This window comes from Salmo salar, chromosome 13 (assembly GCF_965601325.2).
Source record: "Salmo salar chromosome 13, fSalSal1, whole genome shotgun sequence".
Lineage (NCBI taxonomy): Eukaryota > Metazoa > Chordata > Actinopteri > Salmoniformes > Salmonidae > Salmo > Salmo salar.
Window position 1 is genome coordinate 97,336,716 of NC_138303.1, and position 17,713 is coordinate 97,354,428.

Genomic DNA, 17,713 nt, shown 5'->3' on the forward strand with positions numbered 1-17,713 from the left:
TGTTCTAGAATTCAGAGAATACATAGGTGTCTGGAAGTTCTCCTCCTCCGAAAAATGATTACTCCATCTCCTTGTACTCTCCATACAATATACAGTGCCTTCAGAAAGTATTCTTACCCCTTGACTTATTACATTTTTTGTTACAGCCTGAATTCAAAATTGATTAAATTATATATTTTTTCTCTCACCAATCTACACACAATACCCAAATAATGACAAAGTGAAAACATGTTTTTCTACATTTAAGCTAATTTATTGAAAATTAAATACAGAAATATCTAATTTACATAAGTATTCACACCCCTGAGTCAATACTTTGTAGAAGCACCTTAGGCGATTACAGCTTGGAGTCATCTTGGGTATGTCTGTATCAGCTTTGCACATCTGGATTTGGGGATTTTCTTCCATACTCTGTGCAGATTTTCTTAAGCTCTGTTAAGTTAGATGGTGAGTGGCGGTGAACCGAAATCTTCCACAGATTTTCAGTGGCGATTCAAGTCTGGGCTTTGGCTGGGCCACTCAAGGCTGTCCCACTCACATTCTTGTTCTGAAGCCATTCCAGCATTGCTTTAGCTGTATGCTTGGGGTCAATGTCCTGTAATAACGTAAATCTTCACCCCAAGTCTAAGGTTGTTTACATTCTGAAGCAGGTTCTCATTAAGGACATGTCTGTATTTAGCTCAATTCATTGTTCCCTCTATCCTTACCAGTCAATCAAGTAGTAAAATCTCTACCTGATTATTATTGAAAAGCCTGTGTAGTAAAGCTGGAGTGTTTTGACTACTTATTTGCTACCAACATCAAGTACTGAAGTAAAAATCTCTACCTGATTATTACTGGAAACCCTACTGTTTTCTTACCTAACACTACAAAACCCTACTTGTGTATCTTGAGTAGTGCATAAACTACACATTCACTGCACAATTCCTACATGCCTCTAGATTGTCACTACTGTACAAACAGGTTTTGTGTAGTAATTCAGTAGTACTTTTCACGAGGACACTGCAATAACAACAGCTAATGGGGATCCTAATAAAATAACAAATAAACACATTCATCTACTCTTTGACCTTGGCTGTTCTTTAACTTTGGCTTAGTGATTATGTAAGGAGGATTACCTTACAAACCAACAGTAATGTTTTGGTACTTCAATCATGGTTCATCTGCTACACAATTCTTCATCAGTAATAAAGCCAAAATGTCTTCATTTTGTGTTTTCTATCATAAATAAGTACTGTCATGTATCTCAATTTCAAAGGGCTTGTGTCCTTTCTAACAATACAGGATATGAGGGATTATTTTCTTCCTCTGTCTTGTCAATTGGTGAATGTTAGCATTGAGTGGCCACACCAACCACAGGAAGAGTGGGAGAGGAGAGGTGGGCCAGAAGTGGTAAACATCACAAGACACATCTAGCCCTGCTGCTATTGGCTGGAGCTGGAGGCAGCCGGGTTTATAAGCCAACCAGCAGCCTCCCTTCAGCAGCATCCATTCACATCCAAACTGAACTGTGGTGTTCCTCCTTTGGCATCCAAGAGAATACTGAGCAGCTCTCCTCTCATCCTCCTGATTAACTACTCGAGAGCAATCCTGTGGATTCTCTGAAGAACAAGTCGAGGTAAATAATGGCTTTCACTTGTATAGATGTTGGTGCTTCGTTTCTATAATCCTCTCCTGTAAAAGCTCAAAGAAAATTGTGGCGAATTGTTTTATATTTTGTGCAACTCAAATATCAATTATTTTCACAATTTTAAGAAATCTGGGAGACACTCTTCTGCACTTATAATCTATCATTCTGCACAGTCAATGTGTCAATGTGTTGGACTTTTTTTATGTACAACAGAATACACGCAGTATTCTGGTTAGTAATAATAATGAAAAAGAAAATAGAGCTCAGTAGCCTGGTGTAACAATTAGTTTGTGTTATTACACATTCTCTCTATACACCAGATATGTATATGCCCTTGAACCTGATAGAGTGAAATAAATCATAAACTAGGTTTTATAGTGTTGGAGTGATGAATGTGAGCGTGACAGCAGGAAGAGGAAGCTGTGGCCTCAGCTCACAAATCCACAGCTAATTTGTTCTCAGCTAACTGACTCGTACAGTCTGTTCCAAGACTAAGCCACAGCATTTAAAGGGCTGCTGTGAGGAGAAATAATAATAACAGCAAAACTGACAGGCTGGATTAGTTACTTCTGAAGTCAGATCTCATCTACACACAACATCCCACGTTGTTTCTCTCGCCTCCGTCTGTCGACACAACAGATTTCTGTTCTAGAACCCAAGGATCTAATGAAAAAAGTAGAGTTGGCTTTCAAAGTAAAGCTGAGGGACGTTCATCATGTTCCCTGCCTCCCTGGACCAACTGTGGTCTTCCAAACTTCCACTTTTAACTTGGGGAATTATACACTATGCAGAGATCATTATAGGTATAGCTAAAAGACTGCCTGCTCAGAGTTATACTTGATGTAATGTTGTTCTAGCTGAGAGTAGTTGAGCTGGAAAACAAGGGAGACGTTCATGCATGGGGTTAGGCATTAAAAAAAATTGAATCAAGTTAAATGTTATTTGTCACTTGAGGCGAATAAAACAGGTGTAGACCTTACAGCGAAATGCTTACTTACAAGCCCAACAATGCTTTAAGAAAAAAATTAATAAGTGTTAAGTAAAAAATAGAAAATAAAAGTAACAAATAATTAAACAGCTGCAGTAAAATAACAAGCAAGGCTATATACAGGGGGTACCGGTACAGAGTCAATGTGCGGGGGCACCGGTTAGTCGAGGTAATTTAGGTAATATGTACATGTAGGTAGAGTTAAAGTGACTATGCATAGATTATAAACAGAGAGTAGCAACAGTGTATAAGAGGGGTCTGGGTGGGCCTTTGATTAGCTGTTCAGGAGTCTTATGTTTTGGGGGTAGAAGCAGTTAAGAAGCCTTTTGGACCTCGACTTGGCACTCCGGTACAGTTTGCCGTGTGGTAGCAGAGAGAACAGTCTATGACTAGGGTGTCTGGAATATTTGACAATTTTCAGGACCTTCCTCTGACACCGCCAAACATAGAGGTCCTGGATGGCAGGAAGCTTGGCCCCAGTGATGTACTGGCCGTATGCACTACCCTCTGTTGTGCCTTGCAGTCAGAGGCCGAGCAGTTGCCATACCAGGCAGTGATGCAACCAGTCAGGATGCTCTCGATGGTGCAACTGTAGAACCTTTTGAGGATCTGAGGACCTATGCCAAATCTTTTGTCTTCTGAGGGGGAAAAGGTTTTGTCGTGCCCTCTTCACGACTGTCTTAGTGTGTTTGGACCATCATAGTTTGTTGGTGATGTGGACACCAAGGAACTTGAAGCTCTCAACCTGTTCCACTACAGCCCCGTCAATGAGAATGAGGGTGTTCTCGGTCCTCCTTTTCTTGTAGTCCACAATCATCTCCTTTGTCTTGATCACATTGAGGGAGAGGTTGTTGTCCTGGCACCACACTGCCAGGTCTTTGACCTCCTCCCTATAGGCTGTCTCATTGTAGCTAGGCTGGATGTCATTAGTTGGGATGGAAGCCCATTTTGTCTGCCAACGGTTAGGGACTTTAAAAGGAGTGCACTTCCACCAGAGTCCTTCCACTTAGCTATGGCGGAGACTCATAAGGGCCCATGGTTGGTATTCTCCCTGTATAGTAATCAAGGCTTTTAGGGTTTAAACATTACAAGGCAGGACTTCACAGGCACGTTTCATGTAAAATCAGTCTAATTGCCTCCCATTCAGGCATTTCTGCTGTAATTTCTGCTTTTATTAGGATACCCACTACCCGACGCCAATGGCGACGGCTAGTCTTCCTGGGGTCCGACACATAACGAAAAAGACATTACAGACAAAAAGACTTTACAAATTGAAAAAATAATGTATCACATTTTCACATTTAAGAAGGTGTTAAATGTAGCCTACACAGTAGCCTACACAACAGAGTTTGTATTTTCAGTTCTCATCATTTTGGTGGCTTTCATGATTCTTTCTTTTTTCATGATTATTATTTTTTTAGATACACCTTGTGACAATGAAGGCTGCAATTGTTTTCGTCCTGCTCTTTGCAACGGTCCTCGGTCGCCCGGCGATACGCTCGCTCAGCTACAGTCCAGAGAGCTCAGAAGAACTGGTGAGTGTTCCTTTTATATGAGAACATACAGTATATATTGAAAAGACAGTCTGACAGAGAGACAGATGTGTACATTGGTATCAACTTAAATTCCTGTTCATGTTGTCAGGTGAAACCAGCTCCAGTGCTTGGGATAGCCCCAGCAGAACTTACTGAGGTGGCCCCTGTACAGGTAAGAGCCTCTTTCAGCAAACATTCCTTTATAATCTGTAGGTGTGTTGGCATTGACATTTATTAATTTGCCCTGTAGGGAAAACTGCATTAATATGTCCGTTTTTATTGGACTATTTTTATTAAGAATGTAGATACCCCTACAACATCAGACGAGAGCTCCGACGAAGATGAAACAGAGGTAAAACATAATTATGTTGTAGCATAAGTAAACATAAGATGCTGAATCAATCTTACACCTGATAGAGACAACCATATCTGTGCTTTTGATGGATGTTACTTGATACATTGATTGATCCTGTTTTTCTATTCTCCAGGGAGCTGATCCTACTTCAGACCCAACATCGGACAGCACAGCATCAACAGACAGCGCAGACAGTGCAGACAGCAATGAAAGCAAGGACAGCGCAGACAGTGCAGACAGCGATGTGAGTAATGCACTATGTATAAAACTACTGACAGCTTATATGTAGGATATATTGAGTCACTTTTTATTTATAGATGCATATGTAGTTATGGCCCCAGTAAGTCTACAGGGCCACACTGAGACTATAGCCACACTGAGACTATAGCTTGTAGTTCAATGAAGACATCTAGCTAATGTTGACAGACGGGAGCGTTTCACCAAGCTCTTATTTGAACTTTATATCTTATAAGAGGTTATGTAAAACTAAAGGTGTTGTTGTGATGTGGTGTGTTTTCAGGACACAGACGAGTCCAGTGAGTCAGAGGAGGCAGACACCACCGCTGCCCCTCTGACAGCTGAGCCCACCGTAGAGCCCACAATGGCTACCACTGAGGCCCCCATTTATGACGACGGACGTGGAGACAGCATGGGTTACCCCAGCGACCACAAGAAGTCTATCATCTACGTAGATACTAACAACATCGAGAAGGGACCCTCCCCTTACAAATCCTATGGAAAGATGGATGAGGGCATGTATGCTGGCAAAAAGGTGTCTGTCTACGACACCGGGCTCGGAAACGAGATTGAGAAGACGATGACAGTGTTCAAGGTACATTTGTTTCTCCTCTGTTTTAGAATTCTCCATTTCAAACTCATAGGCATTATTTCCTTTCATTTAGTTTTGGAAGTTGAGCTAAACATCCTTCCACCGCCTCTCTCTCTCCCCCTCCAGGCCCTGCAGGTGCATGATTTGACGGAGGAGGACACCAGCACCCTCGACGTGGAGAGCCAGGTTCTGGACGCCTCCAGCGGGAAAGCCGAGGAGCCCAGCCTGCGCCAGGCACATGTCGGCGTAGCCAGCCAGGACAGGACCCCCTCTGAGAGCCCCGAGAGCCAGAAGGCCAAGAGCCTGGAGAGTGATGCCACCAGTGAGCGCACCAGTAGCGCTAGCAGCGATGGTACTAGCGAGAGCACCAGCACCAGCGCCAGTAATGAGACTGACAGCAGCAACAGTAGTGAGGAGGCTACAGCCAGGCCCGGGGCAGCAGACAGCGACTCAGCAGAGAGCAACGAGAGCCATGACAGTGACAGCGACTCGGCTGAGGAGGCGGCCACAGTGGCTACCATCACAACCGATGCTCCCGTCGTCATCACTGCCAAGTAAAGGCCTGTCTCTCTCATCCTGCTGCTGTCGACAGTGAAGAATGCTACCAGCACCTGGAAGGTGCTCTATGACCCTGCCTTAGGAGGAGAGGTCAGAACGGAGAGAATAACGGAAGACACATAAGCACAATACAGGGCCCTTAGGGTCTGATACAGTACAACAATAATACATGATAAGATTCATACTAGCCATCTCATCATGACATATAGAACAGTCAATTTTGTTCAATTGCACAATTATTTACACTACATATTGTTTGTCCCATTTTTACTGTAATAATGTATAACGTTGTATCATTCCTAAATACATGCATTCTTTTTTTCATAGAACTCATAGTGGGTGTGTTATTTCACATGTGTATACATTGTTGTGTCTGCTGAGCCATTGAGCTCTGTGCATAGTATGTAGAGACTCCAGGGGGATTCACAGTGGTGTTCACCAGAGAAACCACAATCCATCATTCAGCGTCATTATGAGCTAAAATATGAACAAAGGCCCTGTCACAGTAAACATGCTGGATGTAAAATAGAACTGGAAAAAATTACATTTTGAGTCTTCAAATTAAGTTGTTCATAGGTTGTTTTTCTCAACGTAACATTCCTTACTCTATTGTCTGATGAGGTGTTGTCTCGGTCAGGAGGAAGCTGGAGTTCACACATAACTCAAGCTGTGCCATGATCCCTTGGTGGTGTAGTGCAACAAATAGCCACAAGACAGCGCTGTAGGAATGGATAAAATCACTGTCAAAATCCCACTGTTAATCACACACTCCATCTCACTGAACACTCACTCTTTTCCAAGCATGGAGTACACTAATACACTAATCATCTATTATGACTGATCATACCAAGAACTAAAACTTGATAACAGTAATCAAAAATATAATCAATTAAGAGACATCTTTTCTCTTTTTAAGTATTTTTCTATCTCTTTATTGAGTACACAAGTTCACAACAAATATCAATCAAATGTATGTTAGTAAGCCCTTTTTAAATCAGCAGTTGTCGCAATGTACTTTACAGATAACCAGCCTAAAACTCCAAAGAGCAAGTCACTACATACTGTATGTAAAGAGACATACTGGAGCATAACACAACAATATCAATAAATCAATCAAACATTCACAGATGTTTCTATCACACCCAGCAGATTATGATCACCTAGTTCACAGACATTCAAACACCCGTAACTACCACCATATGTTGAACTAGTAAAGATTACAGGGCTTCTGATAGGGTTATTATGAAGCTATGGATAACATTACCTAGAAATGCTGCTGCATAAAAAATATAAAAAGATCCAAGATATTTCATACAATGCAGGTACTGTAAACAGTCCATACAAAAAATGATGACGTAAAAAAAGCAATGATTTATAAACTCTGGAATAATTATAATTAAGTATTCTCATGAATACTCTCATTATTAGTTGTCTCCTCTAGTTGCTGGAGCGGGAGTTGTAATGTCCTCAGTGACACGTGCAGTAACATTCCCTGGTGACGGTGTCGTTTCACTGACAATTGGCCCATTCGTGGACATTTCTGTCACTGGTGGAATAGTTGACATGGCAGCAGTGGGAGGGTTCACTGTGGTTGGAGCAGTTGGTCCTCGTGTCATTCTTGATTCATCAGATTCTGAGGACTCGTGGATTCGTGGAATATTGTGGTGTCCAGGCCTGTTGAACTGTGGAATATTGTGGTGTCCAGGCCTGTTGAACTGTGGAACATTGTGGTGTCCAGGCCTGTTGAACTGTGGTCCATTGTGATGTCCAAGTCTGTTGAACTGTGGACCATTGTGATGTCCAAGTCTGTTGAACTGTGGAGTGAACAAAGCACATCAGCACCTGAAAATACTGTAACGATAGCCACTACTGCTACTAATTATGGCAAAAGATATATAAGATAAATAAAATGTTCATCCACTTACTGGTTTTGCAATTGCTTTTGAGATAAAGACAATAAGAAGTGCAGGCCTCAGTAGCTCCATCTCTTTTTTATTTCTGATGGAAAAAATAAACCAAATCGTAGATTTTTCTCTGATTACAGCTCCTGTCCCGTCTAAGCCTACTGTGGAGGAGACCATAGACAGACATCCAGGGCTGGTGCTAATATAGCCAGTGCCAATAAATAAACCAAGGGCTAGGCAGTTATCTAATCCTAGGAATGTTGCAGGAGGATTACTGGGCCTGATGGGATAGGCTTTCTGACTGTGTGTAACACGCGTCTGTCATTTCATCACTGAAAATATTCCTCTCTGAGAAAAACTTAAATAATTCCAGTGTAAGAAAATAATAAATCATCTAGGCACCCCCACTATGTTGAAGAGATCCAGCGTATTGAAACAAAAACTGAAAAAGGAAAAAGCTGCTACATGTCTGTCACTAGCAGGAAATAATCTTTGCTAAAACAATACTAATATCCAGGGTGATTTTATTTAACCTTGTTTCAACTATTTGTTTAGTCACGTTCCAGTCTGCAGATTCCAGTCTGCAGATTCTGAACTAGCTCAAACTAGTGCAGATAATTATTTAAACCACAAGATTAAGCAACCATTAGCCAACATAATGGAATATAAGTGTAGACATGCCTTGTCATTTCATGTCAACTATCATTTCCTGTCAACTATAATTAAATGAAACTGTTGCGTGATAGAGACTGATGACTAATGGTCAAATAAGTACACTCATAGTTTCTGGAAGAAAAACAAATCCTGAAAATGGCAACATGATCATAATTTGTAGTGCAGCCAAAGAAGGAAGTTAGGTAGCTATCCTGTATCTTTGAATTCACTACTAGTTAAAACCTCACTCATGTCATTTTGAATCATGGATGGTTGAGCAATTAGATTTTGAAAGATTAAACTTGTTAGACAATCTTGCCCAGCCTGACTGTTGCATCCAATGTGATACTCAGTATAGTAATGTAGTAAACACACCACAATATTCTCCTCTATTTTGTTGTCCCCCACGATGAAATCGGAGAGGGGACTGTGGATCTGTCTCCATCTGTTCGTTCCTACATTAAAGCCAAATTAAAGCCAATTTAAGCTTGATCTGAAAATGTGGTCGGTGGCTCCATAGGGAGGATGTGACATAATTGCGGAGCATCCAGAGGAATGCATCGCCGTGCACCTCCCAAATGTAGTAACAATGCTTCATATAGTTCCGCATTGGCATGATTGGTTGACTGTAGGTGGGGGCAGGAGGTCCTGTAAAACACACAAACTCACTTCCTTGACAACGTCCTTCAACGCTCTGCTTAACAGCTCTACGCTGCTCCATAAAGCACAAGAAGCATGAATGCCCTGACTTCTGCAAAGGCCATATCACCGTAAATGCTGCACAGCCAATGTACACGTCAGACTGACCATGCAGAGCCTTTAGTCACACACATATCTCAGACAGCACTACCCCGATTTTGAGGAAACTTGGGTGAATGATGCGTCTTGCCATAGCAATCATGCCTTTACAAAATTACACATATTGGCCCAAGGGGGCTGCTGCATCGAGGGGAACGACATGTTTACTGTTGTCTTGTTTTATTTGGTCTGTGGGTTGAAATCTGGAGTACATCTAATCAAGAATGAAATCAGAACAAACAACTACATGTTCTGTCTTCCCTGTGGCTCAGTTGGTAGAGCATGGTGCTTGCAACGCCAGGGTTGTGGGTTTGATTCCCACGGGGGGCCAGTATGGGGAAAAAAAAGAAGGAAAAAAATTATGAAATATATGCATTCACTACTGTAAGTCGCTCTGGATAAGAGTGTCTGCTAAATGACTAAAATGTAATCTTCAAATCAACTTTTCTTTGTCACATGTTTCATAAACAGCAGGTGTAGACTAAGAGTGAAACGCTAACTTCGGGCTCCAGAGTGGCGCAGCGGTCTAAGACACTGCATTTCAGTGCTTGAGGTGTCACTACAGACACCCTGGTTTGATTCCAGGCTGTATCACAACCGGCCGTGATTGGTAGTCCCATAGGGCGGTGCACAATTGTCCCAGTGTTGTCTGGGTTTGGCCAGTGTAGGCCGTCATTGCAAATAAGAATTTGTTCCTAACTGACTTGCCTAGTTAAGTAAAATTAAATCAAAACCAGGACATTTCTAAGTGACCCCAAACTTTTGAACGGTAGTATAGTTCTGATCATTATGGTGAAATTAGATTGATGTTACGTCATTGTATTTAAGTTGAAGTTTTACCCTAATTTCAGTGTTTACAACGCTGGTGGAAATGAGATGGAAACAGTACTGGTTGATGATTTTTTGCAAATCCAAATGCGTTTTCCTCCTAGATTCCACTTCACAATAGGTTGACAAAAATGATGTCGAAACAACGATTCAACCAGTGCGTGCCCAGTGGGAGCTCTTAGACCAACATTTATTTTTCATCATTTTTACAATTTCCCAGTTTTATTCCAACCTCAATGTGGAAATGTATATCAAACACAGGAAAAACATGTCATGACTGCGCTGGGCCTTTAAAGGGTGAACGGTAAAATATCTAACTAATCTAATGAAGAACCACGGTTGGTTGAGCAATTTCATTTTGTCAGACAAATTGACTACGTTCACTCCTTCCCAATCTGACTTGAATCCAGGGTGGTTCACAGTATGGTATTTTGATAAGCCTCAGGTAAACAAACAGTGTAATATTGATGCTCAGTGACTAGACGCTCTTGTTACACACGATGAAACATAGAGATAAACAGTGTATGCATAACAAAATCATACACTGAAATGAGGCAGATAGATTTGAATTTCATACATATTTTATTTCACTGATTACTCTTCTTCTATATATTTGGGGAATACAAAACTCAGAGATTCAGAGTTATTGCCTTGGGGGCCTTACAACAGAACAAAAAGAGTTGAGAATTCTAGAGGTCAGCACTACAGAGTGAACACTAAGACTGATTGTGTTCAGGCCGTATGGGTTAGCGCCTAATGGGTGACGTTTTACATGCTCCTAACCAACTGTGCTAATTTTTTTCACGTTGTTTGTAACTTATTTTGTACATAATGTTGCTGCTACTGTCTCTTATGACCGAAAATAACTTTTAGGCATCAGAACAGCGATTACTCACCTCGAAGTGGAACAATAATTTTTCTTTAACTAGAGTGACGCGAAGGATATACTGCTTTCTCGGGAACGGGATCAAATCACTGTCATTTGTGTGAAGAAAAGACAAATGGAGCGAGGTCGGGCTGCCTTCTGAGAATTCGTAGGCGAGTGAGTAAACTCCCACTGCCATCCGTTCTATTGGCCAACATGCAATCATTGAAAAATAAAATGGATGACCTACGATCAAGATTATACTACCAATGGGACATTAAAAACGATCTTATGTTTCACCGGGTCGTGGCTGAACAACGACACGGATAATATAGAGCTAGGATTTTCCATGCATCAGCAGGACAGAGAAGCTACGTCTGGTAAGACGAGGAGCAGGGGTGTTAGACAGCTGGTGAACGATGTCTAATATTAAAGAAGTCTCGAGGTATTGCTCGCCTAAGGTGGAGAACATTAGATAAGCTGTAGACCACACTATCTACCAAGAGAGATCTCATCTATACTATTCGTAGACATCTATTTACCACAACAAAGGCCATAAATCAAATCAAAGTTTATTTGTCATATGCGCCGAATACAACAGGTGTACAGTGAAATGCGTACTTACAAGCCCCTAACCAACAGTGCTATTTTTAAGTAAAAAAAATAGGTATTAGATAAACAATTTATTTCACCTTTATTTAACCAGGTAGGCAAGTTGAGAACAAGTTCTCATTTACAATTGCGACCTGGCCAAGATAAAGCAAAGCAGTTCGACATATAAAACAACAGAGTTACACATGGAGTAAAACAAACATACAGTAGAAAAATAAGTCTATATACAATGTGAGCAAATGAGGTGAGATAAGGGAGGGAAAGGCAAAAAAGGCCATGGTGGCAAAGTAAATACAATAAAGCAAGTAAAACACTGGAATGGTAGATTTGTAGTGGAAGAACGTGCAGAGTAGAAATAATGGGGTGCAAAGGAGCAAAATAAATAAATAAATAAATAAATACAGTAGGGGAAGAGGTAGTTGTTTGGGCTAAATTATAGATGGGCTATGTACAGGTGCAGTGATCTGTGAGCTGCTCTGACAGCTGGTGCTTAAAGCTAGTGAGGGAGATAAGTGTTTCCAGTTTCAGAGATTTTTGTAGTTCGTTCCAGTCATTGGCAGCGGAGAACTGTAAGGAGAGACGGCCAAAGGAGGAATTGGCTTTGGGGGTGACCAGAGAGATATATCTGCTGGAGCGCGTGCTACAGGTGGGTGCTGCTATAGTGACCAGTGAGCTGAGATAAGGGGGGACTTTACCTAGCAGGGTCTTGTAGATGACCTGGAGCCAGTGGGTTTGGCGACGAGTATGAAGCGAGGGCCAGCCAACGAGAGCGTACAGGTCGCAGTGGTGGGTAGTATATGGGGCTTTGGTGACAAAACGGATGGCACTGTGATAGACTGCATCCAGTTTATTGAGTAGGGTATTGGAGGCTATTTTGTAAATGACATCACCGAAGTCGAGGATCGGTAGGATGGTCAGTTTTACGAGGGTATGTTTGGCAGCATGAGTGAAGGAGGCTTTGTTGTGAAATAGGAAGCCAATTCTAGATTTAACTTTAGATTGGAGATGTTTGATGTGAGTCTGGAAGGAGAGCTTACAGTCTAACCAGACACCTAGGTATTTGTAGTTGTCCACATATTCTAAGTAAGAACCGTCCAGAGTAGTGATGCTGGACGGGCGGGCAGGTGCGGGCAGCGAGCGGTTGAAGAGCATGCATTTAGTTTTACTTGTATTTAAGAGCAGTTGGAGGCCACGGAAGGAGAGTTGTATGGCATTGAAGCTCATCTGAAGGGTTGTTAACACGGTGTCCAAAGAAGGGCCAGAAATATACAGAATGGTGTCGTCTGCGTAGAGGTGGATCAGAGACTCACCTGCAGCAAGAGCGACATCATTGATGTATACAGAGAAAAGAGTTGGCCCAAGAATTGAACCCTGTGGCAACCCCATAGAGACTACCAGAGGCCCGGACAACAGGCCCTCCGATTTGACACATTGAACTCTATCAGACAAGTAGTTGGTGAACCAGGCGAGGCAATCATTTGAGAAACCAAGGCTATTGAGTCTGCCGATGAGGATGTGGTGATTGACAGAGTCGAAAGCCTTGGCCAGGTCAATGAATACGGCAGCACAGTATTGTTTCTTATCGATGGCAGTTACGATATCGTTTAGGACCTTGAGCGTGGCTGAGGTGCACCCATGACCAGCTCTGAAACCAGATTGCATAGCGGAGAAGGTGCGGTGGGATTTGAAATGGTCGGTAATCTGTTTGTTGACTTGGCTTTCGAAGACCTTAGAAAGGCAGGGTAGGATAGATAAAGGTCTGTACCAGTTTGGGTCAAGAGTGTCACCTCCTTTGAAGAGGGGGATGACAGCAGTTGCTTTCCAATCTTTTGGAATCTCAGACGACACGAAAGAGAGGTTGAACAGGCTAGTAATAGGGGTTGCAACAATTTCGGCAGATCATTTTAGAAAGAAAGGGTCCAGATTGTCTAGCCCGGCTGATTTGTAGGGGTCCAGATTTTGCAGCTCTTTCAGAACATCAGCTGGCTGGATTTGGGAGAAGGAGAAATGGGGAAGGCTTGGGCGAGTAGCTGTGGGGTGTGCAGTGCTATTGACTGCGGTAGGGGTAGCCAGGTGGAAAGCATGGCCAGCTGTAGAAAAATGCTTATTGAAATTCTCAATTATAGTGGATTTATCGGAGGTGACAGAGTTTCCTATCCTCAGTGCAGTGGGCAGCTGGGAGGTGTTCTTATTCTCCATGGACTTTACAGTGTCCCAGAACTTTTTTGAGTTTGTGTTGGCTTTTCTAACTGCCTGTATATATTGGTTTCTAACTTCCCTGGAAAGTTGCATATCACGGGGGCTGTTCGATGCTAATGCAGAACGCCACAGGATGTTTTTGTGTTGGTTAAGGGCAGTCAGGTCTGGAGAGAACCAAGGGCTATATCTGTTCCTGGTTCTACATTTCTTGAATGGGGCATGCTTATTTAAGATGGTGAGGAAGGCATTTCAAAAAAATAACCAGGCATCTTTTACTGACGGGATGAGGTCAATATCCTTCCAGGATACCCAGGCCAGGTCGATTGGAAAGGCTTGCTTGCTGAAATGTTTCAGAAAGCGTTTGACAGTGATGAGTGGAGGTCGTTTGACCGTTGACCCATTACGGATGCAGGCAATGAGGCAGTGATCGCTGAGACCTTGTTTGAAAACAGCAGAGGTCTATTTAGAGGGCAAGTTGGTTAGGATGATATCTATGAGGGTGCCCGTGTTTACGGCTTTGGGGTGGTACCTGGTAGGTTCATTGATAATTTGTGTGAGATTGAGAGCATCAAGCTTAGATTGTAGGATGGCTGGGGTGTTAAGCATGTTCCAGTTTAGGTCACCTAGCAGCATGAGATCTGAAGATAGATGGGGGGCAATCAGTTCACATATGGTGTCCAGAGCACAGCTGGGGGCAGAGGGTGGTCTATAGCAGGCGGCAACAGTGAGAGACTTGTTTTTAGAGAGATGGATTTAAAAAAAAGTAGAAGTTCAAAATGTTTGGGTACAGACCTGGATAGTAGGACAGAACTCTGCAGGCTCTCTGCAGTAGATTGCAACACCGCCCCCTTTGGCCGTTCTATCTTGTCTGAAAATGTTGTAGTTAGGGATGAGGATTTCAGAGTTTTTGGTGGACTTCCTAAGCCAGGATTCAGACACGGCTAGGACATCCGGGTTGGCAGAGTGTGCTAAAGCAGTGAATAAAACAAACTTCCGGAGAAGGCTTCTAATGTTAACATGCATGAAACCATGGCTATTACGGTTACAGAAGTCATCACAAAAGAGCGCCTGGGGAATAGGAGTGGAGCTAGGCACTGCAGGGCCTGGATTCACCTCTACATCACCAGAGGAACAGAGGAGCAAGATAAGGGTACGGCTAAAGCTATGAGAATTGGTCGTCGATGACGTCCAGAATAGAGAGTAAAAGGAGCAGGTTTCTGGGGGCGATAAAATAGCTTCAAGGTATAATGTAAAGACAAAGGTATGGTAGGATGTGAATACAGTGGAGGTAAACCTAAGCATTGAGTGATGATGAGAGTGATATTGTCTCTAGAAACATCATTGAAAGCAGAAGATGTCATAGCATGTGTAGGTGGTGGAACTAAAAGGTTGGATAAGGTATAATGAGCAGGGCTAGAGTCTCTACAGTGAAATAAGCCAATAAACACTAACCAGAACAGCAATTGACAAGGCATATTGACATTAAGGAGAGGCATGCTTAGCTGAGTGATCATAAGGGTCCTGTGAGATTCAGACAGCTAGCCGGATCATAGGTAGCAAGCTGGCAGAAGATGGAGGGAGGTCTGTTTTTAGCCACCTTGTGCATTTCCGTCTGTAGATTAGTGGGGTTCCGTGTGGTAGGGGGGACCAGTCCAATTGGCAAAATAGTTATAGTTATAGTGGCCCAAGAAAATTGTCCGATAGACATAATCAGATATCAGCTGATAAGACAGCTAACAATTAGCAGGCCGCAGATGGGCGTTCAAGTTACGTCGCGACGGAGGGGCCAGTTGGATAACGCCATCGGGCAGATAACGTCGGTAGTCCAGTCGTGAAGGCCCGATGGGGCTCCGCATCGGCAGTAAAACGGGTCCGGATAGGTGATTGTAGCCCAGGAGTGGCTGATGGAACTCTTCAGCTGGCTAGCTCCGGAATAATTGATGTTAGCTCCGGGACCGACGTTAGCCAATAGTCACTCGGGTAGCAGCTAGATCCAGGTCTAGATCCAGGTCTAGATGTCCAGAGCCTGCGGTAGAAATCCGGGGACATGGAAAGAAAATAGGTCCGGTATGCTCTGGTCTGAGTCACGCTGTACAAAACTGGCGATAGCTTTTCGAGCTAAGGGATAGCTGATGACCGCTAACCGTGGCTAGCTGAACTCCAACGTTAGCCAGTGAACTGGCCAACCTCTGGCTAGCTTTTGTTGAGGATTTCAGATTTGAGGTAAATAATTATTTATTTTTTAAATTGGTGAGGCGGGTTGCAGGAGAGTGTTTTGAGGTTGAGTTTTTAGAAAACAATATATATAAAAAGATATGCAAAGATGTAAATATATATATAAAAAGATATGCAAAGAGATATATATATATATATATATAAAAAGATATGCAAAGAGAGATATATATATATATGTAAATATATATATAAAAAGATATATGTAAATATATATATAAAAAGATATGCAAAGAGAGATATATATATAAATATATATATAAAAAGATATATATGTAAATATATATATAAAAAGATATGCAAAGAGATATACACACACACACACACACACACACACACACACACACACACACACACACACACACACACACACACACACACACACACACACACACACACACACACACACACACACACACACACACACACACACACACTGTAGCGATCGTCGTGCAGGAAGGAAGAAGTGGACCAAGGCGCAGCTGGGAGCGAACACATGTTATTTATTACAGACTGAAATAACACGGTCAAAACAGAGAATAAACGTATCGCTACTGCTCCAACAAAAAGAGACAACAACCCACAAACATCGTGGGGGGAAAAGGAACTTAAATATGATTCCCCAATCAGAGGCAACTAGCGACAGCTGTCTCTGATTGGGAATCTACAGAACCCAACATAGAAATACGCCCCAAAGCAAGGCTATACCAAAACATAGAAAATAAACTATAGAAATGCCACACCCTGACCAAAATAGAAGAGTTCACCTGGTCAGGGCGTGACACTACCCCCCTCCAACGGTGCGTACTCCCGGCGCACCAACCTAAAGTCTATTAGGGGGGGGACCCGGGTGGGCGCCTCACCCTCGGTGGAGGCTCTGGCCCCGGGCGTGTTCTCTCCCCTGCCTTCACCTTAACCCTACCCCTCTGGCCCGGACTGGACCACGGTGGAGCGGCATGCTCAGGCTCCGGAGCGGAGCCGCCGACCGGAACAGGACTGGTCACCGGTGGACCGGACACAGGCCGTGCCGGACTGTGGACACGCGCCGTGGGCCTGGTGCGGGGAACAGGGACGGGCCGGACAGGACCGGGGACACGCACCACCAACCTGGTGCGGGGAGCAGGGACGGGCCGGACTGGCCTGGGGAAACGCACCACCAACCTGGTGCGGGGAGCAGGGACGGGCCGGACTGGACTGGGGACACGCACCACCGGCTTGGTGCGGGGAGCAGGGATGGGCCGGACAGGACTGTGGACACGCACTACTAACCTGGTGCGGGGAGCAGGGACGGGCCGGACAGGACTGGGGACACGCACCACTAACCTGGTGCGGGGAGCAGGGATGGGCCGGACTGGACTGGGGACGCGCACCACTAACCTGGTGCGGGGAGCAGGGACGGGCCGGACTGGACTGGGGACACGCACCACCGGCTTGGTGCGGGGAGCCGGGATGGGCCGGACAGGACTGTGGACACGCACCACTAACCTGGTGCGGGGAGCAGGGACGGGCCGGACTGGACTGTGACCGCACACCGGCGACACAGTGCGCATAAGCGGCGCCGGATATCCTGGACCGAGGAGGCGCACTGGAGGTCTGGAGTGCACAGCTGACATCACCCGTTCTGGCTCAACACCCACCTTAGCCTGGCAAATGTGGAGCGCTGGCACAGAACGCACTGGGCTGTGCAGCCGTACCGGAGACACAGTGCGCGTCCTTGGCGCAGGAT

At 43.8% G+C, this 17,713-nt stretch overlaps 1 protein-coding gene and 1 long non-coding RNA gene across 2 annotated transcripts; one reads left to right on the plus strand and one right to left on the minus strand.

Moving 5' to 3' along the window:
* The first annotated feature begins 1,491 nt into the window (after nt 1-1,491).
* On the plus strand, nt 1,492-6,224 carry LOC106594651 (uncharacterized). Its single transcript, XM_082960470.1, has 7 exons — nt 1,492-1,618; nt 4,040-4,153; nt 4,263-4,325; nt 4,452-4,505; nt 4,642-4,752; nt 5,029-5,340; nt 5,464-6,224. Exons 2-7 carry the CDS (start codon nt 4,055-4,057, stop codon nt 5,893-5,895), a joined length of 1,071 nt encoding a protein of 356 aa, XP_082816596.1. The 5' UTR covers nt 1,492-1,618; nt 4,040-4,054; the 3' UTR covers nt 5,896-6,224.
* Nucleotides 6,225-6,811: 587 nt separating this feature from the next.
* LOC106596325 (uncharacterized) lies at nt 6,812-16,093 on the minus strand. Its single transcript, XR_001326642.3, has 2 exons — nt 7,821-16,093; nt 6,812-7,709 (listed from the first exon to the last, which is right to left on the minus strand). It is a non-coding gene; the product is annotated as an uncharacterized LOC106596325 (long non-coding RNA).
* Nucleotides 16,094-17,713: the final 1,620 nt, after the last annotated feature.

What these genes read in the sequence shown, in the direction of transcription:
- LOC106594651 (XM_082960470.1), top strand. Translation starts at nt 4,055, where the DNA reads ATGAAGGCTGCAATTGTTTTCGTCCTGCTCTTTGCAACGGTCCTCGGT. An exon ending in CAGAGAGCTCAGAAGAACTG is followed by an intron (nt 4,154 to 4,262) that starts GTGAGTGTTCCT and finishes TCATGTTGTCAG; the next exon opens with GTGAAACCAGCTCCAGTGCT. An exon ending in CCGACGAAGATGAAACAGAG is followed by an intron (nt 4,506 to 4,641) that starts GTAAAACATAAT and finishes TCTATTCTCCAG; the next exon opens with GGAGCTGATCCTACTTCAGA.